This window comes from Zeus faber, assembly GCF_960531495.2.
Source record: "Zeus faber genome assembly, chromosome: 9".
NCBI lineage: Eukaryota > Metazoa > Chordata > Actinopteri > Zeiformes > Zeidae > Zeus > Zeus faber.
In genome coordinates, this window is record NC_137197.1 from 4253616 (window position 1) to 4278321 (window position 24706).

The 24706-nt window shown below is 47.3% G+C and overlaps 1 protein-coding gene across 1 annotated transcript; it reads left to right on the top strand.

Annotated features, from left to right (window-relative positions):
* Nucleotides 1–11168: 11168 nt before the first annotated feature.
* On the top strand, nt 11169–23816 carry trpc6b (transient receptor potential cation channel, subfamily C, member 6b; the record flags this gene model as incomplete). The annotated part of the gene is made up of 10 exons (XM_080007321.1): nt 11169–11909; nt 12869–13054; nt 13159–13323; nt 14393–14609; nt 15841–16068; nt 17352–17616; nt 18271–18466; nt 21589–21825; nt 23271–23346; nt 23680–23816. The coding sequence occupies 10 exons, from the start codon at nt 11169–11171 to the stop codon at nt 23814–23816; spliced, it is 2448 nt and encodes an 815-aa protein (XP_079863447.1).
* Nucleotides 23817–24706: the final 890 nt, after the last annotated feature.

Genomic DNA, 24706 nt, shown 5'->3' on the forward strand with positions numbered 1-24706 from the left:
CACACATTTTGACAGAAACTAATTCCTTTGATTATTTGAATTATTTTAGCGTCATACAGAATAAATATAAGGCAATAAGGTAGAAAATTATGTCTTTATGAAAATGATGTATTTTTTTCCGAGAGTATTGTATTTTCCCAGGGGTGACTGTGGGGCGGGGTTGATGCCATTAATTTAAATTTGAAATGTGAATCTTGTGAAGGCCTTTGAGACGGTGATTTAGGGATATATAGAAAGAAACTTGATATGACTCTTCACATGGTAAATACTCAACACACGTTATCGGAATGTGAACAAGCATCATGAAATGTATTTAACCAAGTCTACAACACAACATTCAATTTGTGGAGGATCAACTGTGGAGACAGTGAATGTTGCTTCGTCGATGTCACAGAATCAAGGTCATTGTAAATTAATTGTACAACCTTATTTTATTGGACTCTTATGGTGACAACATCATTAACAGTTATTAACTACCTGCTGATGTGCGTGGAAAAACATGCCATTGCTTAAGTTAAAATTGCCGAAACAGCTGACAACAAGCACCAGACCTACAATGTATTTCTGCTATTCTGAAGCCAATGGTGTCAATAAGAAGGGAAAATCATCAAACCGCTTACAAAGACAAATTTCAATAATCTCTTTAGCATCATGAAAAACACCAGAATTGTGAACTAAATTTACCTTAAAAGGCAGAAAATTCCTATGGGGCTCTTTTTAGCTCTTCAAAACATCTGAACACTTGAGAATGTAAACACAACAGCAGCACTGCAGACAGACTGGGTCCACCTTACCGTCCTTGGAGGCTAAGGCCGTGCGCACCCCCTTCCACAGCTGGGAGATCTCCTCGTCCGTGGGCGTGCAGTCCAGACGCAGGGCCTTTCCCTTGTCCGTCGGCCTTGTTTCCCCACAGCTCTTGGGCTCCTGATGCCCCGAGCTGGGGTGGCCCTCTGAGAAGCGCCCGGTGTAGGTGTGTGGCAGCACTGGGTACACATCGCCGCTCTTGGATCCAATCACATGGGGAAGGCGCTGGTAGAGCTGCTCTCCGCCCAGAGTTTCTTTCCGGTCTGCGTTACCAGTGGGATCCACGGCAGAGGGAGTGATCTTGGTGGCGTTCTCCTCCGCCCTGGGAGGCGGACAGGGCACCATTGCTGTCAGCTGGGCCCTGGCAACCTGACTCGCCTCCATGGTAGATCGAGGTCGCAGGACAGTGCCCTTTCTGGCCTGTGAAACGGGACCTGACACGGTCCTGGAGGGGGGCACCCTCCTGGGGAGCTTTGAGCTGTAGCTCCTAGTGCTGCCCCCCTCCACCTTGACCCCGGATCCTTGCTCCCACGGCGGGCCACCTCGAGCCCCGACATCTGTCCAAGCTGGCTTTGTAAGATGAGAGCCTGTGGAGGCTGCCGAGGGAACTGTGGAACTCATGTAGTCCCCCTGGTGTTTCCTGTGGTCCTCCTGTGCTCTCCTGTGGTCCTCCTGTGGTCTCCTGTGGTCCTCCTGTGGTGTTCTGTGGTCTTCCTGTGGTCTCCTGTGGTCTAACCGGCTGTTGTGGGACCGAAGCGCAGCGTCAGTCCTAATCTGATCCAGATTCTGTGTCTTCACATTCTGCTGCCTGTCCTCCTCCTGAAGACATGATTCATCGAACCAGCGCAGCTTCTTTCTGACGGCCTTGTTTCTCTCTGAGTCCCTGCTCCTCTCCCTGGCCATCTCCACACTGTCCCTAATCGATAAGGCCGATGGCTTTGTGAAAATCAATTTTTCAGAGCCCCAAGCAGATGGGGCGCCTCTGGGCTGCTTTTTCAGAATTCCCTTTAGGAATTGCGCTTGACCGACTTCAGAACTAGAATGACATTTCCCCACCGAGGAGAAAGGTTCCTGGGATTCCTGGGATCTAAACTTGAAATTTTTTGCACCTGATGTTTGGTTGGACAAGCATCCTCCATGCACTGAGCTTGTGTCCTTGTACTTTTCCATTTTCAGCTCAAAGTTCAAAAACTTATTGAGGTCATTCATGGAATCACTGTGCTTTTGCTCGGCCGGTCGACAGGCGTTTGCTTTAACTGTTCTATGGTTCAATTCTTCTCGTGAGCCATCGGCTTTGTTTCCATCCAATAAAATAAAGTTATTTTGGGGAGGCTCACTCAGAATTCCTCTGTCTTTTCCATTTTTAATGGGAAAAAACATTTCTGTTGCTGTCGGATGTTTTGCATGCATTTCTTCGGGGATACTCTGTCTGACAACAGAGAATTGTTCCTTCATTTTAGGGGTTTGGTAGGATCTGTTCTTACAAGGCTCCTCGTCTGTGTTTAAAACTTCAGATAACAGGCCATATTGGCCTGGAGGCCACTGGGCCTCCGTTGAGGTCAACAGCTTTGGGGATTCACAGGCGCTGTGGACCCGCTTGTCAAACTCCTCAAGCTCCTCCTGGATCTCCTCTGGCTCTCCACGGCCTGAGCATGTCTTCATCTGTTTGGCCGCTCGAGCACTAAGGAGCATCTCTATTGAGGAAAAGCTTTCATGGAGTGATGGACAGGAGACGTTTTTGTTTCCTTGTCTTGCTCGAGTACTCTCCAGGTCTCCTGTCGAGGATGGGATGGACGACTGGAAATTGGCAGTATGGTGGTCGGGGTCCTCGTTCTCCAAGCTGTCCAGGCTGGAGAGGCTTTCTGAAAGTTTGATGTTGTACAAAGAGTGTTCCTAGAGGAAGACAAGATAAGACGTAACTAACTAGGGACTCAGGTGTAACGAACAGGTGTAAGTAAACAGCGTGTGAGTAGAGTAGCGACTGGGTTTGATTCCTACAGGAGAATTACAGCAGCAGGTCCTGGAGACAGAGCTTTGTCCTAGCGCCCACTGTTGGTCAGGGAGGGCTTTAACTCAGATTTAACACCAGGGTGTGACGCCTTGTGAAATGCAGAATGTCAAATTGTTTTGAGATGACAATACTGTAGAAATACACTGAAAAAAATCATTGAATCATTGGATACTTACATTTCTTACACTTTTACTTCTTACACGTTTACTTACTCAGTAATAAAAACCAAATGAACTATCAGCCTTAGTTTTATTCAGCGAGAGTATCAATCTCAGATACCAAGTATCAGATCAATATCTTTTTAAAATCTCTTTTGCCTCCCACTCCAGTACAGAGTAACGTACCGATGGAGTGGACGGGTCCTGGTGCTTCCTTTGGTCCTGGTGCTTCCTTTGGTCCTCTCGGATCAGGGGGATGGAGCACAGCTGGCTGCTCGGGATGTTTTCATGCTGCAGCATCCTGGTGAACGCCTCCAGGGCAGAGAAGGAGCTAGAAGGCGGAGTGAACCTCCAGAGTTTCAGCAAAATAAGCAAAACAAAACACATAAGGACAACAATTTATATATATATATATATATAAAAAAAAAAGACTTCTCCTGTGAAATGCAAAGCTCACATTTAGAACACCCCAAATCTTTCTTCAACAATCCCAGTGCAGTGGTGTAAATGACGATAGTATTCTTTTTACCTGTTTACTGTTTTGTTGCTGGACAACAAATGTGATTTCTGGACAAACGGGTTCAAATTGTCTTGGATGTGTTTGAGTGCTTCTTCAATGGTCGGCACGTTCGTCTTAAAAACTGAGACATCAAAGAAAGCAAAAAGTTAAAAAAAAATACATGTATAAATTGCCGGCCCGCTGTCTCATTTTTCACAACTCAGGAAAGGTGGAGGAGGTGGGACTAGCCATGGGCAGGGCATCCAAATCGACCAAATTGCATGTATGAAAACATTCTGCAGCGATGGGATGATGAATTTTGATACCTCAGTGGGTCATCTCTTCATGTGATTGTCATTGTCATTTAAGGTTAGTTTAAGAGAGATTCTCATATGAAGAGATTCCTCTATTCAGGGTTTGGTTCGGGAGGTTTGGTTACAAAGGATAGGTTTTGTAGGTTCCCATCATTTCTAATGTTTAAAACAATTCTCGCTGTGCTGTCCAATGCAGCCCAATGGGGCGAACGTCTACACCTTTAAAAAAACATGTTAAAAGTTTAAAGTTTAACAATGAACTGTTATAAACGATGGGACCCAGCATTTTAATAAATCCTGGGAAAAATTGCAAACCCATGCTTTGAGGTAGTGGTTCTCAACGTGTGGTCCCAGGACCACCAGGGGTCCTTCATGAAGCTCCAGTGGGTCCCCAACAAGTTGATTAATAGTTAAACCTCCACCATTGTTAGAGAATAATAATGACTGTTTGGATCCTAGATTCACTGTTATCTCCCTAAATATAGTAAAGACACTAAATCATATCGAACAAACTAAAACAAATGGGGTGCATGGTCGAGGGTCCTTGACATGAAAAAAGATTGAGAATCACTGCTGTAAAACAATATGAGCTTTAGTTCAAGCCATACACACCCTGCCCACAGAAATGGCTGGGCCCCTGAAAAGGAGTGAGAGAGTGATTGAGTGTCTCCCCGTTATGCACAAGGCATTTTTTTGTTTCATTAAATTAAATCATAAAAATACATCTACAATAAAGAAAAAGTGTTTTTATTTGTTCCCTGGGGAAGGGGGACGCTCAGCAGACATGAGAACGCTTTGAGCGCGCAACGGAGCAGAGATCGCTTCTAAACTTTTGATTGGGTGGGCCCGGTGGCTTAGGTGCCGGTGCAACCAGTGCAGCTGCACCCGGGCCCTGTGGCCCCCCGGGGCCCATTCCATTGGCACGCCAGAGGTGGGGTGCCCTATCGGTGCACCCGCAATCTGCGCTCTGCTGTGCATGCCGTGTCCTGTTTATTTTGTTTATTTTATTTTATTTTACTCTGTTTCCTTATGCCATTGAACAAAACCAAAAAAACACAGTGCGTAACGGGGACACTTTCTCAGACACTGTCTTACCCTTATGGGCGGCCCTACACACCCATGAGTGTGTGTGTCTCTGTAATATACAATATAAAAAAATACAATTGTATTTGTATTCCGACGGTGTGTATGAAAGGTGTCTCGGAGCGCAGGCTGGACGTGGGACTGACTCTGCGTCCTCCTCTGGGAAGGATGGAGGTGTCCTTTCTGGAAGCGCTCGGTGGCGTCCTGCACCCGTTGCCGCCGCTGCTGCAGGATGTCCTCCCTGAGACGCTGCTCCTGGATGTCCCATTGCCGCCGGCGCTCCTCCAGGGCCCTGCGGGAAATGTGTTGGGACTGGTCTGGGATAGGAAACCTGAGTTCCGGCCTCCAAGCACGCTCATGAATAAGTAACAGCAAACACTCGCTATGGGTCGACAGATAAGAGCTGATATCAGCAGTGGTGTATATTCTATCACATCTAGAGGTGTACTGGTGTGGAGTACTGGTGCTGTTAAAATGGAAGGGGAAAAGACTCAGAAAACTGAAAACATGTAATAATACAAGAGAATACAATTTATTTTTGAAACATTGTTATAAGGTTGTACAGCCTCATCATGTGTGGTTTAGATTTCACTGTCAGAAACAACAAACAAAACAAGCATAAAAACCCATTAAAAGGCGGCTCCAGTCACTGTGCAGCCACAGTCATGAATCAAAAGAGCATGAAGACGTTCTGCAGCCGTCCATGCCAACACTCAATATCAAACCTCTCATCACTTCAGCAGAAGTGGCAACAACAAACCAAACAATCAAATAACACACAGGTCTTGCACCCGAAAGTAAATTTCAGATGTGAGCCAGAGAAATGGAACTCCAAATAAGTTTAGTCGTTTGGCCATTGTCATGGTGAAAATCAGTTTTTAGATTGAGATTTACAGTTATCGTTAAAGTTATTATCTGTTCGGGATTTGGTCCTTGAAACCCAAAAACACTCTGTTCTTTAACTATGAGGTTTGAACAGTGGAACAATATATTAATTAATCATATTGACATTAATTATATGTAATTTTGGGCTAAATTGAAAATAAATTTCAAACAATATATATATATAAAAAAATATATAATATGTCTATACGATTATATATTGGATTTACTAACATTATTATCATTAGAATCACAAAAAAGTAGAAGAGTGAAACTGACTTCTGTCGTCGTCTGGTTTCCAGCGACATCTTCCGCGCCCGAACTCGGCACATGTTGATCTCCTCCATCAGAAGTTGCCGTTCGTCCTCGACACATCCCCCGCCTCCAAACCTGGGGTTTCTGAGCCCGGTGTTAAGAAGGAACAGTTGCGGCCTTTGTGGCCTATGCCAGGGGTTCCCAAGCTGGGGTTAGCGGCACCCCAGGGGTCCTCAAAGGAATTGCAGGAGGTAAACTGTATATATATATATATATATATATATATATATATACTTGTTTTTTTTAAACCAATGACAGACGGAAAAAAACGGGACTTGGTTTCATCGTCAAGTCGGGCACAGAACACACACTTTCCAAACAGGATACAACTGAGATAATTTGTCCTTCATGATGTGCTGGTTTCTGGAGAATCAGCTGCAGGTTCAGGTCCAAGCGGGACTCGGAAGTTCAGTTTGGGGGCAGCTCCTGCAAGGAAACCAACCGCTGAGGGTTAATGAGTGAGGATACTGTGCAGGTGAAATACAGTCCGATGAATACTGAACAGAACTAGAAGGCTTACGCCCACTTTTAAGAGCTTCGGCTAAAAAAACAATATTCCACAGCAGAGTAACGACCGTTCACCCAACAAAAACAACTGACCTATTAACTGTTGGTGAAACTGGACATATCTGCATTCATCGCTTCAAGTCTTCCATTGTAGTTCCTATGAAGCGCCACGATACGGCGCCACCGGGTGATGTTGGCGAGAGCACGTAGGCGGAGCCATACCAGGGACGTGAGAAGCGGTTGTCCGTGACAATTATGAGCGGATCAGCGGTCATTATTCATAAATAACTGACGGCTGATTGCATTACATTACATTACATTACATTTACATTTAGCAGACGCTTTTATCCAAAGCGACTTACAATTGTTCAATCACCGATGGACGCAGCCATCAGGAGCAATTTGGGGTTAAGTGTCTTGCTCAAGGACACTACAGCATGCTAACAGGAGGAGCCTGGGATCGAACCAGCAACCTTTAGATCACTAGACCACCAGCTCTACCGCCTGAACTACCATCCCCACAGATTGCAGCTGTTGACCAATCAGAACCAGGTATTACATCACATTCCACAGAGCCCAGTAATAAAGTCTAATAACTAACAGTGTGTACAAGCGGATACAACCGCTTGCAGGGTGTAGGGCGCGTTAAGGCCCCACAAAATGCCTTTCCCCTACTTTCGGCTTGAAGAACTAGACAAAAAAACAAAAAAACTAGACAAATTCCCGATGAAAGTGTAAAAGTGTGCGGGCCCTGTGTGGCTGTTCATGTGTGTGTTTGTTTGTGTGTGTGTGTAAGTGCATGGAGTGGAATGGTGTGAAACTCATGACAGCACCGCCACAAGCTCTGATTTATAGCTTTGCTTTAACACTTGTGATGTCACAAAGAAATCCCAGGATGACGTGGCCGCAGTAACCCGGGGAGGAGCTACGTGGGGAACTCCACTTATATGCGTTTCCCTGACGCCAGGGTTTGTGCGGACAGACACATGGGGGAAAACTGCTTTCCGTTACCAGTATGTGTTTTTCCAACCACCCATGCCCTACATATTACGTTTCCCATTAATTATACATCCATTCAACACTACCAAAGCAACAATCAATCAATGACACTTTATTTACATAGCGCCATTCAGACAAGTAAATGCCATTCAAAGTCCTTTACATAGTAAAAGAAGGAGAGTCCACATCATAAAAGAAAATAGAAAAGAGCACCGATGGAATAAAAAAACAGGAACATTTAAATGAAAGATGAAGTGAACCAATGAAATACAAATGAATCAAAAACAAACAATAAAAAAAACAAACAAGCAGAGCTTTAAAGGTGAGAGCTTTAAAGCAGAGCTGAGTTTGGTGAGTTTGAAGATCTATTTTCTTCAGACCCTCTGGCAGGCTGCTCCAGAGACCAGGACCACAGACACTGCAGGCTGCCTCCCCATAGGTCCTGGTCCTGGTCCCTGGAACAAGGAAGGTCCAGCAGCAGAGCACCACAGCCTGTATATAGATGTGGCCATTTTTCATCTCCCTGCTTTCATAGATTGTTTGGAACAACAGATCGAGGAGGGAAACAAACTAAATATTTTGGTCTTAAAAATGGGAATCAACTCCAGGGAAGAAGCCGGTATCTCACCTGGGCGCTGCTGCGTCTCAATCATCACCCAAATGGAAACAGAGGAGTGTTACTATCGTTATTATCCAGGTGTTGGTCATTCCATGGTCAGGATTATAAGCCACTGGGATCTAAATACAGAACGTTGGAATCGAGGTGCTCGTTTGATATATTTCGCATCAAAAAAATATGTAGTTTTGCTATCATAATAGTATCTATAATAATAATAATAACAACAACAGTATCAACAGCAGTATTAACGACGGTAATGATAATAATATTAGTAGTAGAAGTAGTAAGAATAGTCGTAATTTAACGAATTAAAACGTATGTTTTAAGTTGCATTTTCTGTCACTGTTTTCTGCTGTGACTGCGTCTGGTCCTTCGTGATGGTTGCCAAGGACGCGCTTCCTTGGCGACCATCAGGAGCTGCGCCTGCGCGGTGCGTCCAGCAGAGGGCGACGGCACGTTCACGCAACAGCACGTTTCAAATTAGGAAATGAGAAAAAGCAAAAAGCCCATAATAACACCACCACGTGCTGATTATAATTCCACAGACTCATTTTGGTCTTGGTTCAGTAATCGGGGATGAAAAGCTAAATGGAGGCTGCTCCGCTCTAAGAGGATTGAGGGAAATCTCCTTTCCGCCTGATTGTCTGCAGGCAGCGCAGCCTGGACGGTGACGCGTGACCGGGGACCGCAAGACACCCGCACACCTCGAGGAGCACCGCAGGTTTGAAGGACTTTACCTGCACAACCCAGCCGGCATCCAGGGGGTCCCGCCGGGGAGCGGGCAGCGGGCTGCGGGTTGCGCGGTGCGGGGTCCGGACTGCGGGGTCCGGAGTGCGGGGTCCGGGGAGCGGGCAGCGGGCTGCGGGTTGCGCGGTGCGGGGTCCGGACTGCGGGGTCCGGAGTGCGGGGTCCGGGGAGCGGGGTCCGGACTGCCGGGAGCGGGGACTGCGGGGAGCGGGGTCCGGACTGCCGGGAGCGGGGACTGCGGGGAGTGGGGTCCGGGCCGCTGGCTGCGGGGTGCCGGGTGCCGGGAGCGGGGAACGGGCTGCGCGGTGCGGGGTCGGGACTGCGGGGAGAGGGGGAACGGACTGCACGTTGCGGGGTGCGTGCTCCGGACTGCGCGTTGCGGGGTGCGAGGTCCAGGCTGCGGGGAGCGGTTTCCGGGCTGCAGAGCACCATGCACGGGCTACAGCAGAGGATGCTGCTCCGTCCAGCGGGCAGAGGCAACAGGACCCGGAGGCTGCAGGACTGGTGAGATGGAGCATCCTGGAGGTGAGTAGACCTGGGACATGTTGGACAAATTTTGGGGTTTGGCAAGTTTATTTATAAAGCACATTTCAACAAGGCAATTCAAAGTGCCCGAACTGTCCTTCTGTGGAATGTACATGTTGCCCTTCATTGATTATTTAAAAAATGATGTGTGTTGGCGTCGCTTCAGCATCACCTTGTCCCTTTCACCCCCCCCCCCTTTTTTTTTGTGAGTTTCCCTTCAGAAATGTGTTTGTCTTCAGAAATATTTAGAAATCCACACCCCTTACAATTAAAACGTGTCAATTAATACATTAATAATAACAACAATAGTACGATAACTTGTATTTTATTATAATTATCATTATTATTATTCGTTTTTGTGTCAAGATCTCTGCAACAATAGGACCACAAAGCTGAAATAAAAAATAAAAACTTTCCCAAATTGCGTGTAGTTTTACTGTTTATGCATCAAAACAGCATAATTTATTTCCACTGAAATAAAAAATATGTCAGCCCTGTCCTCACACCTCACCCTGGTGATGGTAACATATCTGGGCTTGTGACTATAACCAACACACAGTGGAAAAAAACCCCCAAAACGTTTTAAATTTAACCTGAATGAAACCTGAATTCATCCACTAATCAATGATCGTACTGTGATTTTCTTATCCATTTTTTTGGTCACTCCACCATCTGATCCTGTGTCACCTTATATAGTGTCACCACAGTTTGAGATCCTCTTGGCAGTCTCACGGACCCAGGGAGGTGAAGTCCAGTGGGAAAGATGTTTTTTATTTAAAAGTCAGAATTATGGGGTCTTATTTTTTTTTTTAAATGTCAGACTAAACCACTTGCATTTCATCTCATTGTCCACCATCTTCTTTCCTAAAGCAGCAACTAGCAGCAACTCTTTGTAAATCCATTTTGTTCTGTAACGTTCAGTTCACACGGACTGACCGATGTTTAAGGTTGATGTTTGAGTATTCCCCTTAAAATAATTATTTGTACGCTGCTTCTTCAACAGTTTTTCATCTGGTTGTTCGTGCAAAATCGAATGAACTCAAATAAGGATTGATGGAGGCAGATGAACATTCATTATCATCATCATCATCATCATCATCATCATCATCATCATCATCATCATCATCATCATCACCACCGAAGCAGAAGAAACAGCATTAACTCCTGTGGTACAAATGTAATCACCGTTAATAGCAAAGTACGTTTCCTTCTCTTGATTTGATCACATCTAAATGCAGTCGCTGTTGTACAACACGGGCACCGCGCCCGGTTTTGTCATTTACAGAAAATGTGTTTTGCAAATGTTTCAACCTGAAAGATTAAATTTGAAAGCGCGACAAAACATCAGAGGTTGAGGAAAAAAAAGAAAAGGAAAGACAATGGTGGGTCTTAATATGAGGGACAGCAGATGACAAGGCCGTGGGTGGTGTCACACATGCACACGCACACACACACACACACACACAAACACACACACACACACACACACATGAACACGCACAGAAATGTAATTTCCCCCAGACCAGCTGTCCATTTCCACATAGGTCCCTATTGTCTGTTTCACCTTCACACTGAAGTCCAGTGGAGGTGATTTGGTGACATTTTCAAACAGAGATTGAGAAGAACCTTCATCTCGATAAGCGTCTTAAAAATTCTATGCACAGAACATCTCCTTTGTCCACCAGGTGCACCGCGGGCCGATGCCATGCAGGACCAGGCCACGGCGAAGCTCCGGCGGCAGGCCTTACGGGGACCCGGCTCCATGTTCTGCGTGCGCTCCTACAGCCGCTCCATGACGGAGGAGGCCTTCCTGGACGCCGCAGAGTACGGCAACATTCCCCAAGTGAGACGGATGCTGGAGGAGCTGCCGGAGCTCGACGTCAACTGTGTGAACTACATGGGACAGAACGCGCTGCAGCTGGCCGTCGCCAACGAGCATCTGGAGGTGACCAAGCTGCTGCTGAGGAAGAAGAACCTGGCGAGGGTGGGAGACGCTCTGCTGTTGGCCATCAGCAAAGGCTACATCCGCATCGTGGAGGCCATCCTGAGCCACCCGGCCTTCGGGGACGGCGGCAGGCTGACCGACATCCACGGCCAAGCCGAGACGCACGATGAGTTCTTTGCCTACGACGAGGACGGAACTCGCTTCTCTCATGACGTCACCCCAATCGTCCTGGCCGCCCACTGCCAGCAGTACGAGATGGTGCACATTCTCCTGATGAGGGGAGCCCGGATAGAGCGACCCCACGACTACTTCTGCCAGTGCGGCGCCTGCAGCGACCTGCAGAACCACGACTCCTTCAGCCACTCGCAGTCTCGCATCAACGCCTACCAGGGCCTGGCCAGTCCGGCCTACCTGTCCCTCGCCAACGAGGACCCCGTCATGGCGGCTCTGGAGCTGAGCAACGAGCTGGCCGTGCTGGCCAACATCGAGAAGGAGTTTAAGGTGGGAGGTGTTTATGAGGTGTTAATGGAACAAACGTGGACTCTGCGTTCAAAAGCACAAAGAACTGCCCCCAGAGGCATCCCTGAAACTGGAGTATACATTGATTAATACATTTAAACTGTGTGCGTGCGTGCGGCGTGTGACCTTTTGACAATAATGTACTTGTACGTACTTCCTCTGGATGCATTGATTGACTTCACTATGTGATCGATCCATTATTGGAAACCCTGTACAACTCCATGTTTCTGTATGTTGTGTTTATCTTTATGTCAATATGGCTGCAACCAAAACATCCTTTTTCCTAAATCTCCAAAACACAAAAGCAGTGGCTGGATGAGCTGTAGTGGGATGTTTTGGGATGCACGCTCTGGTTTTCCAGACCCCATAAAGAGCAGAGTGCATGAAAGGACCGAGTGTTACAGATCTCCTGGGATCTGTTGGAATCAGTGAACAATCAATGACCAATCAATGACCAATCAATGACCAATCAATGACCAATCAATGACCAATCAATGACCAATCAATGAACTCCATTATCGCAAAAGTCAATACAGTAGACCACTGGTCAACCGAACAAAACCATGAAAACGAGGGAGAGATGGAGGCAGGCTGCAATGCCTCAAAAAGAGCTTTATAAATGGGAAGTAACCCGTGTCGGTCAGGGTGAGGGTGAGTTCCCCATGAATTTGAGAAAGTGTTTTCACAGCTCAATAGAACCTTCAAATGCTGTGTCTGAAATTCATGTTTCAGTGTTCTCATCGATTCCATCTTTGCAGAAATGTGTTTTTTTACATTGATTAAATGACATATTTGTGTGCATGCTTTGCTCATTCGAACGTTCAGCTTTCCCAAACCACTTAGTTCCCGTCGGGTTCGGACAAACAAGGTTCTTCTGCTCCTGCAAACGGGTCGGCCTGGCACACCTCACGCTCCCCCTTCTCCGCTCTGTGTTGTGACAGAACGATTACAAGAAGCTGTCCATGCAGTGTAAGGACTTTGTGGTGGGTCTCCTGGACTTGTGTCGCAACACAGAAGAGGTGGAGGCCATCCTGAGCGGGGACACAGAGGCGTGCGAGAACTCCGGACCCTTCACGAGGCAAGGCCTCATCAGGCTGAAGCTCGCCATCAAGTACGAGGTGAAGAAGGTAAGACGCTGAGCAAACAGTAACAATACTGACGTTGTGAGGACTGATGTGCTTCCTGTAATCCCGCTCCTCTTGTTTGTCACGCGTCCACCTCCACCGACCAGTTTGTGGCTCATCCAAACTGCCAGCAGCAGCTGCTCTCCATCTGGTACGAGAACCTGTCCGGACTTCGGCAGCAGAACACGGCCGTGAAGGTCCTGCTGGTGCTGGGTGTGGCGGTGGGCCTGCCGGTGCTGGCCTTCATGTACTGGATCGCTCCCTCCAGTAAGGTGAGGACGCCCGGAGACTTTGCGCCCGGTTTACACCAAAGGACTTTGGACAGGATTTTAAAGATCCTGTCACCAGGAAGCCTCCTGCCCTAAGGGTCGTTGAGATCACGCTCCCGTCACGCGGTCGGCAGCTCCCGAGCTCAGTCCAGACACGTCTCGTCTTTACCTCTGTGAGAACATCACTTTGGTTTAATTTGATCTCGACTCCTACAGTGTGAGCTAGAATCCCGAGACCCCGGAGTCCTGCTGTCCTGCTAAACCCTAACTCCTCCTGTGTGTGCCCCCCCCGGGATTGAAATAAAGCCTTTAAATGTCTGATGCTCTCTGTTGCCGGGGTTTTAAGAAGCCTCTTCAAAGTCTTTCGGTGTATCCCAACCGTTGATCTGGGATCCCAGCAGACCTCTTCTGAAAGGACTTCTGGGAGGAAGCCCCTCCTGAGTTTGCGCCGGAAAGCAGAGATTGGAAGGGGGCCGACTTAAGTTTTGAGCCCCACCCGGTTTCGGGAGTGTTGCAGGGATATCGTACCAAAGAGAAAAGGATTTTAATAAGTGTATTTCTGCAGGGGGGGGGGGGTTGTGTTTCGTCTTCCCGCCGGCTCCGGGAAAACATTACATTTATTGGCGCCGGTGGAGTTAGTGTTCCCTTATCAGCCGCGGGGTTTCGCCGCAGGGATCCAGCGCTCCTTTCAAATAAAAGGTTTTTTTTTTTAGTCCCTGGCACTCCACGGTACACCACACCACGTTTCCATCGCCGTGTTGTAGTTCTGGTTTCGCTAGTCAAGGTCTTTCCAGTTTGGACTCACTGCATGTGACGCGTGCTCGCAGAGCCCCGCCCTCAGCAACACGATTGGTCTGATTTGTGGGGGGACCCGGACATAAACGGCAACAGGGTCCGCGGTTGTCTGCTGTGGTAGACAGCAGGCCCCCCCCCCCCCCCCGCCGTGGCAGTTCTTCCAACAAGAGCAGGCGTCGGGGTTTTGACGGGAACCTTCTCCCCTTGTAGCCGCTACTGCTATGAATCCTTTGGAAAGCGCAGTCACTCTGGGCTCACGTCCTCCTGTCTCCCGCAGCTCGGTAAGGTCATGCGTGGACCCTTCCTGAAGTTCGTGGCCCACGCCGCTTCGCTGATGATCTTCCTTTGCCTCCTGGTGATGAACGCCGCCGACCGCTTCGAGGGGACGACGCTGCTGCCCAACATGACGACCCACGACCACCCGTCGCAGCTGTTCCGCATGAAGACCACGCCCTTCACCTGGATGGAGATCCTCATCATCTCCTGGGTCATAGGTCATGAGCGTGAACGTGTGCAGCCAGTAGATATGAGGAGGTCAAGACGGGGTGATGGGGGCTGAAGGTTCTGGGGTCCAGCACAAGCACAGGGAGGAGTGGCCTGCACCCGCGATGCCGTTCAGCTAGATGGCGCACTCCTCTTCTCGAGCGTTTACTTTAAAAATAACATCGTAGACGTTCCCTCATCTGAAAGTACATGGACACAGCACACTTCAACAGAAATATATGTTCCGTGTGTATATATTTCTGCTGATCTAATATCATTTCATACAAGGTTTTCATTATTTGTGCCAATGAAGCACTATTCTTCTAATAAAAAAATATAATGCACGATATTATACTTTGTTATAATGTATATTATTGAAAATAAATTGCAATTCATGTCAATATATTGGCCCGTATTGCTAAATAAGTGGGGTTTTCCACCTATATTTTGCTTTATATTTCAATACATTGCATTATATTTTGAGCTATAATAATTGATATATGTTATATATGTTCTCCTTAAAACGGCCGCTGCTTCATATTGCGTCATCTCTTACGTAATACTCATAGCCCAGGTGGGCTTCTTATTGACATGCTTGGAACAGCGCAGGGACAGGCATGCACATCCACTGTTCTGCCTGCTTCACCTCCTCCTGCCTCTTTGTCTCCCATGTCACATTCCTGGCGTTGGGCCTTTGTTTTAAATTCTCAGTCTGTGTGTGTGTGTGTGTGTGTGTGTGTGTGTGTGTGTGTGTGTGTGTGTGTGTGTGTGTGTATATATATGTATATATATATATATATATATATGTATATATATATATATATATATATATATTGCTGAGATCTAATTGAGGTTCCCACACACACACACACACACACATGCATCTGGACTCAAGGACGGAGCAGGAAAAGCCTCCGTCACGCCAGGAAACGACCCACGTTCTGGGATCATTACGTATACTGGATAAATCAGAGCGTCCTTGACTTTCTCTCCGTTAGGTCAATGTCAGTGACGCCTCCAGATAAAAGGAAATAATTTATCGCTGCATAATAGGTTCACTGATAGCAATACAAAAATTAATCCAATGTAATGTGACAAGGGATATGGGAGACAATTATCCTGGCGGAGGGGGTCCTGGGTCTCCCATATCCCTTGTCAAATGAGAATATATACTGTTTTTATATATATATATAATTAGTATCCATTACTTATTCCTGTGTATGCCTGTCTTCCTTCTTGCAGGAAAGATCTGTGCAGAGTGCAGGCACATTTGGTCGCAGGACATTCGGGAGTACGTGTCCGAGCCGTGGAACCTCCTGGACTTTGGGATCCTGGCGGTCTTCGTCACGTCCTTCACGGCGCGGGTCATGGCCTTCTGGCACGCCTGCTCGGCCCAGCGCTACGTGGACCAGCGCTACGTGGACCTGGCCAACGTCACCCTGCCCTCCGAGGTGCAGTACTTCCAGCTGGGTGAGTTGACAGCCCCGCCGCCCGCCCCTCTTATCCTCTTACCCTCTTCACGTTCACTGTTTCAAGTCATATTGACTGGACTTGTTGTCGTGCCGCAGTGTAGAGGACATCCTGACCCATCCGGAAATGCAGAGTGCCAGAGATGGAATTCTGTCAACCCTTTTACTCAAATAATGATTTAAAGTGGTGCAAATGAAAACACACGACAAGTGCACTTTATTCTGAAAGCTTGTGTGTCCCTCTCCGCAATATATTATTATTATTATTATTATTATTATTATTATGATGTGATGTGAGTATTATAATGTACTTCTCGCCAACAGTGTTGACCTTGAGGTAACAGACAGCAGAAACAGGGTTGGGGGGGCAGGGAGTATAAAATCCCTCACTTGGTTTATTTATTTTGGTTGTTTAAACTTAGTGTATATATTTGGTGGAAACGTCCCCATTGAGACTAAAGATTGAATCTCCAGATGAAATCGTCATTTGAAAAATACGCTTTACACGTTTCAGTCTCCAGCAAAGTGCCAGAGGTCAATCCAAGAAGGTCGTTTAGAGCTCAGCACTGTTCTCTTCACATTCTTTCCAACCCAACACTTAAGTCATATTTTATGTTACGATTACGTGCAGTTACTCCTGGTTACTGATACCTAAAGTGGCACTCCGCAATAAAACATGTTTTTTTCCGCTGTAAACTGAAACATGACTTCTCTAAGCATCGGCATCACGGACAGTAAGTGTGGCTCCGCCAGCGCCACCTACTGGTTGGAACCAGCACACAGCGCGCGGGGACGGCTTCTGACGTAGATTAGTACTTTGAGCTGCCCTCGGCATCATCAACTAAAAAATATTAATAATGATGATGACGGCCCAATCCCCATTAACCGCCCTGCAACGAGCGGGCCGGGACTATGAAGCCACGCCCATTTTTAGAACGCAACACGCCCCCCTCTTGGGACTTTTCCCGAGGAGGCTCCAGCCAGAGCAGCAAATCACTCTTCAATAAAGACTGATCAAACAAAACTATTCTATGAGCTCAATGTATCTACGGCCGACGCTCAAATAGCTGCATTTTGATGGAAGTCTCCGAGGCACCAACAGAGTTTCGGTTCTCGGCAAGATGCCTCTTTGAACTCCGGGTGTTGAAGCTGAAGACTGTCATTGTTTGACCCCTTGGAGTTCCACGTCTTTCGATGCGTAAATGTTTGGCTTGGCCAAATAAAGTTAAGCTCCGGGCCCGACAGCCGCTCAAACCGCGTGAACGTCCGACTCACGTCCTCCAGCTCGGATGCGATGGATGCCGTCGGACCCGCAGCTGATTTCGGAGGGTCTGTACGCCGTGGCGGTGGTGCTGAGCTTCTCCCGCATCGCCTACATCCTCCCGGCCAACGAGAGCTTCGGGCCGCTGCAGATCTCCCTGGGAAGAACCGTCAAAGACATCTTCAAGTTCATGGTGATCTTCATCACGGTGTTCGTGGCCTTCATGATCGGGATGTTCAACCTGTACTCGTACTACCTCGGGGCCAAGCACAACGACGCCTTCACCACGTGAGCGCCACGCACAACGTTCTAGATTTATATTTATTTATGTATTTATTACATTATATTATAAATTATATAATATATATATATATTTTTTTTTTATTATCATTATTACAATTTATGTTATACTTAACCATTATACACACTGATGAAAAGAGTAACTCCATGAATAAATCCCTTGAGGTGGTGCGGATAGTTCTGGTCCTTTTTTGTCCATATCCACAGTTTTCTGACCACACTAGCTACGCTGCTTTCCCCTGCTTTTAATTTATTGTGCGTGTGGCGGACCCCGCCACCAACAATAGGAAACAGCAGAGGAGCACATGCAGTACTCAAACTAATACTGTACATTGAATGGCTGTTTCCTATCAAGTGCCAACTGAACAAAGTATAAAATATGAGATTTTTCTTAACTAAAAAAATGTTACGGATTACCACTTTAAAATGTGAATCTGACGTTCAGAAAATGTTGAAAATATAGACTTTAACAGATTTAAGACTCATTCAATGAGTCCAGTTCTGATGCTTTCCAATGTATATGGCTTGAATTAAGATATTTGTCTCCGACTATGTCCCTGAACTTTAACCCTGTTTGATGTAATAACTGAGAAACAGGTTCAGCAAAACTTAATTTCCATTTCTTGTTGCTCTTTGCTCCAGGGTTGAAGAGAGCTTCAAGACATTGTTTTGGGCCATATTTGGTTTGTCCGAAGTGAAGTCCGTGGTCATCGACACCAACCACAAGTTCATTGAGAACACAGGCTACGTGCTGTACGGCGTCTATAACATCATCATGGTGATCGTGCTGCTCAACATGCTCATCGCCATGTTCAACAGCTCCTTCCAGGAAATAGAGGTACTGTGTGTCTCCACTCAAATCCTCTGTGTCAAATTTAGAGGAACACCCAACTGGTCTTATTTCAATGTTGGTTCCCTCATCTATAGCGGTTCCTAACAAACCTTGCTGAGGGCTTTCCTGTTAGGAAACGTACCGCCCTGCTGCAGCTTCTTCACACTCTGTGTTTCAGTGCAGTCCGACGGGGCAAAGCTTTCAGACAAGGAACACAAATCAAATCTCCTTTTCGAAAAACAATGTGAAACTCACATTGTTTTTTTTTTTTCTTGTTTTTTAACACATTTTGTTTAAAATTAATGTCACTGTAGCACGCTTGCTACCGCCTGACTTAGGCCGGGGAGCTGTCTTGCCAACAACCCCCCCCCCCCCGGGCGGGAAAAGAAGTGGGCTAGCACCATCTGCGCCCCGCCCTGTGGATCACCTTCAACTTAAAAGACTGAAGAGCCAGGTACCAACGGTACCGCAGATTCATGCGGGAGGAGCCACTGCAGCGGGGTGTGGTCCGATCAGAGGGTAAAGGGGCCCCACGAGGTAGTACCAGAGGGTGTCAACCGCCCACTTGATGGCCAGGCACCTTTTCTACACCCTTTCTACACGGTGCTGTATTTCATCTCCCGGTCCGCAAGTCTCCTGTTTATGCAGAGGACTGGGCGGTCGACCCCCTCCATCTGCTTGGACAACACCGCCTGCAGCCCTCTGTGTGATGCATCGGCCTGGAGACAAAAAGGGAGAGTCAAGTCAGGTGTATGCAATACGGGCCCCCCACAGAGGGCCATCTTAATCCTCTCAGACGACCGCTGACACTGCTCCGTCCACAGGACTGGCCCTGACGCGCTCTTTCGAGTTAAATCGGTTCGAGGGGTGGTCAACTCCGAGAAGTCTGGGATGAACCTCCGGTAGTCACCGGCCAGCCCCAAGAAACGCTTTACCTCCTTTTTCGGCTTCGGTCTGGTGCTTTAGTTTTATCGACTTGGGGCCGCACCAGCCCCCCACCCAAGCGGTACCCCATATACGGTATTTGGGGTACCGCTCCGTTATCGCACACTTCTTAGGGTTCCCCTGCCTCATGGAATCGAGTACTGCCCCCACATTCTGCATGAATGATTACGTCGTCTAAGTAGGCGCTGGCGTATGCCGCATGCGGGCGCAGAACCCGGTCCATGAGTCCCGGGAAAGCGACTGGGGCCCCGAACAAACCCGAACGGAAGTGCAAGGAATTTGTACGACCGCTGCGAAGTGGAGTTCGACACCTCGTTCACCTTCCGGTATTCTACACAAAACCAGGCCGACCCATCGGGTTTGTTAACTAGCACGATGGGGCTACACCAGTCACTAGTTGACTCCGCTAGTACCTCCATTTCCAGCATGACCTTCAATTCTGCCTGCGCAATTTTGCGTTTGTGCTCTGGCAGTCAGTACAGCCGAGTGCGTCCACCCCCAGGGTTGTCTCCATGTGGTGGTGTATGATAGAAGGCCTGGCAGGGGAGAGAACACCTCAGCGAGCCGTTGCTGTAAGGCAGCCACAGGCCTGGCAAGACATGGTCATTTGAAAGGGCCGGGGTCTCATTGGTAGCTGTTGGAACTTCCGGGCCCAACTCATCTCTCCCGATCACCAAGGTGGCCAGAGAGACGGACGCCTCTCCCTCCACGCCTTTAAGAGGTTAAGGTGATCCACCCGAGTCGCCCCTCGCCTGTCACTTCACTCGACCTCATAATCCACCTCCCCGACTTGCCGCATGACCACCAAGGGTTCTAAATTCTAGTTGTAAGAACTGGACGTTGGGAGTAAAACCAGCACCCTGTCTCCCTGTGAAAACTGTTTCAGTCGCGCCCCTCTGTCATACAACTGCCACTGTCGTTCCTGGGCCTGGAGCGAATTCTTCCGTGATCGACCCAGCGTTTGGAGTTTTGCACGCAGGTCATAGAAGAACATTCCAGAACATGGTGAATTTCATTCTTACTGGTGCTACTTCCTCCCAGTTTTGCTTAATAAGGTCTAGTATCCCCGGGGTCTCCTACCGAAGAGGAGTTCAAGGGGAGAGAATCGCGTGGAGGCCTGGGGAACCTCCAGTACAGCAAACAACAGAGGGTCCCATCATTTATTCCAATTACAGCTATCGTTGCGCCCAAACTCACGAACCATGTTCTTCAGCGCCTTATTGAACCGCTCCACCAGGCCGTCGCTCTGGGGGTGGTGCACGCCGGTCCAAATTGAGCAGACGCCCAGCGACTCGTAAAGTTCCCGACGTGTACGTGACATAAAGCTGTGCCCTGGACGGTCAGGATTTCTTTCACAATCCCGACCTGAGGTTCTGAAACAGCACTTGCACCACACTTTTTGCAGGATATATCACGCAACGGCACTGCTTCGGGGTATCGGGTTGCGGAGTCCACCAGGACCAACACAAAGCGATGGATACGTGCACTGCGGTCTAATGGCCCAATGAGGTTGACGCCTTTCAAATGGGACCTTCACCAAGGGGAGGAACCTCAACGGTGCCTTGGATGTGGCCGGCGGCTTCACCAGCCAGACGATCGGAGAAGACGGCGCACCTCTTGCCCACGTCGGCCCAGATGCCTTGCCAGTTAAAGCACGGCGTTATCCTCTGCAGCGCTTTTTTCATTTCCGAGGTGACTGCCGTTGGGTTGCTGTGGGATAGTTTCCCGGCAGCTCTTCGGTACATCCTGTCCCTAAATCATTGAAAAGTGGGGATTTTGCGGTAAGATGCACTGGTCTCCGCGTTACGCATCTGATCACAAAATCCCTGTTGTGCGTTACGTGTACCCCCCGGCGGGTCTCCCTGTGTATAACACCCTTCTTTTCAAATCCCAATGTTGACAGGTATACTTAATTATTGATTGCGCCGCAGAGCAGATCGGGGCACTGCCTTTTAACTTTTATTTTTCAGTCCGGTGCCCATTGGCCTGATTTTCTTTGCCACGTGGATCATTGCGATCAGACGCCGCAAAACAAGGGTAGAATGTTGAATGGAGGACTGGTACTCTCCTGTTTTTCTCTGTGTTTCACCACTTCTTCCATGTGCATTTTCGCTGCTTAATCTGTAAAAAATCACACACAATGAATAAAACAAATAACATCCCAAATGAACTGTTGTTTCCAGGACGACGCCGACGTGGAGTGGAAGTTTGCACGCTCCAAACTCTGGTTCTCGTACTTTGAGCACGGCGGGACGCTGCCCGTGCCCTTCAACCTGGTCCCCAGCCCAAAGTCCATCAGCTCCGCCGTGCAGGGGGTCTTGGGGGCCCTGGGGGTCCTGGGGTCCCGGAACCCGCTCTGCAGTCTGCAGCATAGCGAGGGACGCAGGGACTGTCCCCAGGACGACCAAGAGCTCAACAAGGTCGAACCTCAGAAACACTCGTTCTTAAGTTCGCTTCACACCAAATCCATATACACATCCGACAGTCGGATCCTCCCCCTGGTGGCCGCCTGATGAACTGCATCTTTGGGTTCCAAGTCACAAAATATGTCAGAGAAAACTGGAGACATTGTTATTTAGAGAACAACAGCGAGTTGTATGTTCAGCTTGACATTTACCAAATCCCATGAATTGATTGTGGGAATGAAACAGAGAATTGCTGTGATTAACTTTTGCCGCGCTGACCTTCTATGGCTTTCAAAATGCAACGTTCTGATTGGTTCTGTTTAAATTCAAGCCAAAGTACGATACGCACAAAGAATAATGATCTGACTTGTAGTATCTGACTTGTAGTATCTGACTTGTAGTATGTGATTGTTTTTTCCTGATTTAAAAAGCCTTATCTCATCTCATCCCATGTTATCTTTATCTTATCTGAGGGTTTGGGTTGTGTCGCCCTCTGCTGTCTCATTTTAAAGCTGCGGGTCTAGATCTTGTGCCCAGAGGTGATTTTTGGGAAGTTTTCTCTGTTTTATTTTTGGTTTCATTTCTTTTTGCCATTTTTTCCTCCTTCTGATCCTAGTTGCGGCAGCAGGACGAAGGGAGCGTTGGAGCGTCGTCTGGTTCGACCCAACATCAGGTTAAGACTGTTTCTAATTTATAAACAAAGGAAAATGTCGTTTAGATCGATTTTAGAACTTTAACACTTCTTTCTGTAGTGACTTCTAGAATAAGTAGATCAAATAACAACAAACCAAACCAAAAATGCAATTACTGGCCAGGTCTCCCTTCTGGGGTTCGCCTGGTTGAATTAAGTTTGAATAATAATAAAAGGAAAACATAAACAATTGGATTTTTTCAATTATTTGCGATTTTAGTTTGAGGAATTTAAAGCAGCGGTTAAAGGGTTAAAGGACAGTTACACCAAAAGTATGTGTCTGTCTGTCTGTCTGTCTGTCTGTCTATCTGTCTCTGACTCACTAAATGAATCAAATTAAAATCCTATCGCCCTCCTTCTCTTCATCATCATCATCATCATCCTCCTCCTCCTCCTCCTCCTCTTCTTCCTCCTACTCCTCCCTCCTCTTCCTCCTCCTCCTCTTCCTCCCCCTCCTCCTCCCTTCCCATTGCATTTCCGTCTCAAACCTGGGAATTCAAACTTTGACTTCCTTCCAGAGGAGGTTCTTCTCCCTAGTTATGCATCAATGGACTTTTTTGTCAAATGCGTCAATCTGGGGCCGAAATAAAGACCCGCAGGTCGGTGTTAGACCCTCCTGCCGAGGCCCCCGTGCCGCCCACTACCGCCAGATACACAGGATGCTACGATGGGTCAAATGCAGAGACATCATTTCCCCCTAAAGGGAAGAATAAAGTGTAGGAAAAAATAAACCTACAGTTTATATCTTTATCATTCATTTGTCAAACAGAAAATAATGAACCGCCTCATCAAGAGGTACATCGTGAAGGCCCAGACGGACCGGGACAACGAGGAGGGGAACGAAGGTGCGTGGAGGTGCTTACTGTTTGCTGTAAGCGCTCGCTCTGTTCCTCCTCCCTCCTGTTATGTCACGTCAGATTTTGAGGTGGGCGTGGCTGATCGCATTACAAAAATGAGCCCAGCTGTCATTCTATGTAAAAAAAAAAAAGAAGAAAATAATTCTTAAATCTGTTTGTGACATCAGTTCCCCAAACTAATTCATTGAGTATGCCAACCTGCAAGTTGCCCTTTAAATAGCAGACTCATAGACTTATATATATATACATATATAAACTCTTTGTCTTGTTTTGACACAGAGAGTCTATATTCATATTGATATTCATATCGATGTTCTGCAGGAGAGCTGAGGGAGATCAAGCAGGACATCTCCAGTTTACGCTTCGAGCTCCTGGAGAACCAGACGGACAACATGGACGCCCTGGCCAGGCTCATCAGGCAGCTGGGCGGGGCCGCCGGGGCCCAGGACACCAGCTGAGGCCGAAGCAATGACCCGGAAATCACAAAAATACAGAAACCCACAAAACCCTGAAACATGGACGGGGTTGAATTTCAGTCTGCATGGAGGAGCTCGTGGTAGGAGACAGTTTCGATTTGGGTCCAGGGAGAAAAGCCTTTTCGAAAAGAGACTGGTGTCATATTTTAATATGCTTAACACTGTGTATACATATTAACACCTTAGAGGGGCCGTACCTTTACCCCCCAAGCAGATTTAAAGCTCTTTGTACTAATCCCACTTTTCTAACCTAGTAGCTGTGTGTGTGGCTTGTTTGACCACAGGAGGGCGCTAGTGAGACTAGTTTCCAGGTAGTTTGCTCTTAACTTGATAAATGGATAATTAACCATAGTGAGTTACATTTACATTTAGTCATTTAGTCATTTAGTCATTTAGTAGACACTTTTATCCAAAGCGACTTACAATTGTTCAAAGTCCCCTGAGTTACTCATGATCTCAGACTTAGATTTACTAACCAACACATGGTTTGGAGGAAGGTCGGCGTGAAAAACAAACAGAGGATTAATGCTGAAGTGGGATGACATCAAGGTCAAATTTAAGAGGAGGACAGTCCATTTAAATATATAAAAAATAAAAATAGTATTACAAGAAATATTTGTAATACTAATTATGTATAATATATAAACTATATACCATGCATATTTCAAATTGACGTTGCGTTTGCTGAGTAATGAAGGATGATGTGTAATAAATAAGTGAAGTATAAATGCTTCTCCCTTCCTGGGAGAAAACACCAAACACCCTGCGCTGCCCTGTCCCCTGAGCAGGGCAGCTTGACCTGCAGGATAACGCCTCGTGCACGCGCAGGCATCACCCTTTAGTCAGAGTTTGAAATGGAAGAAAGAAACGGA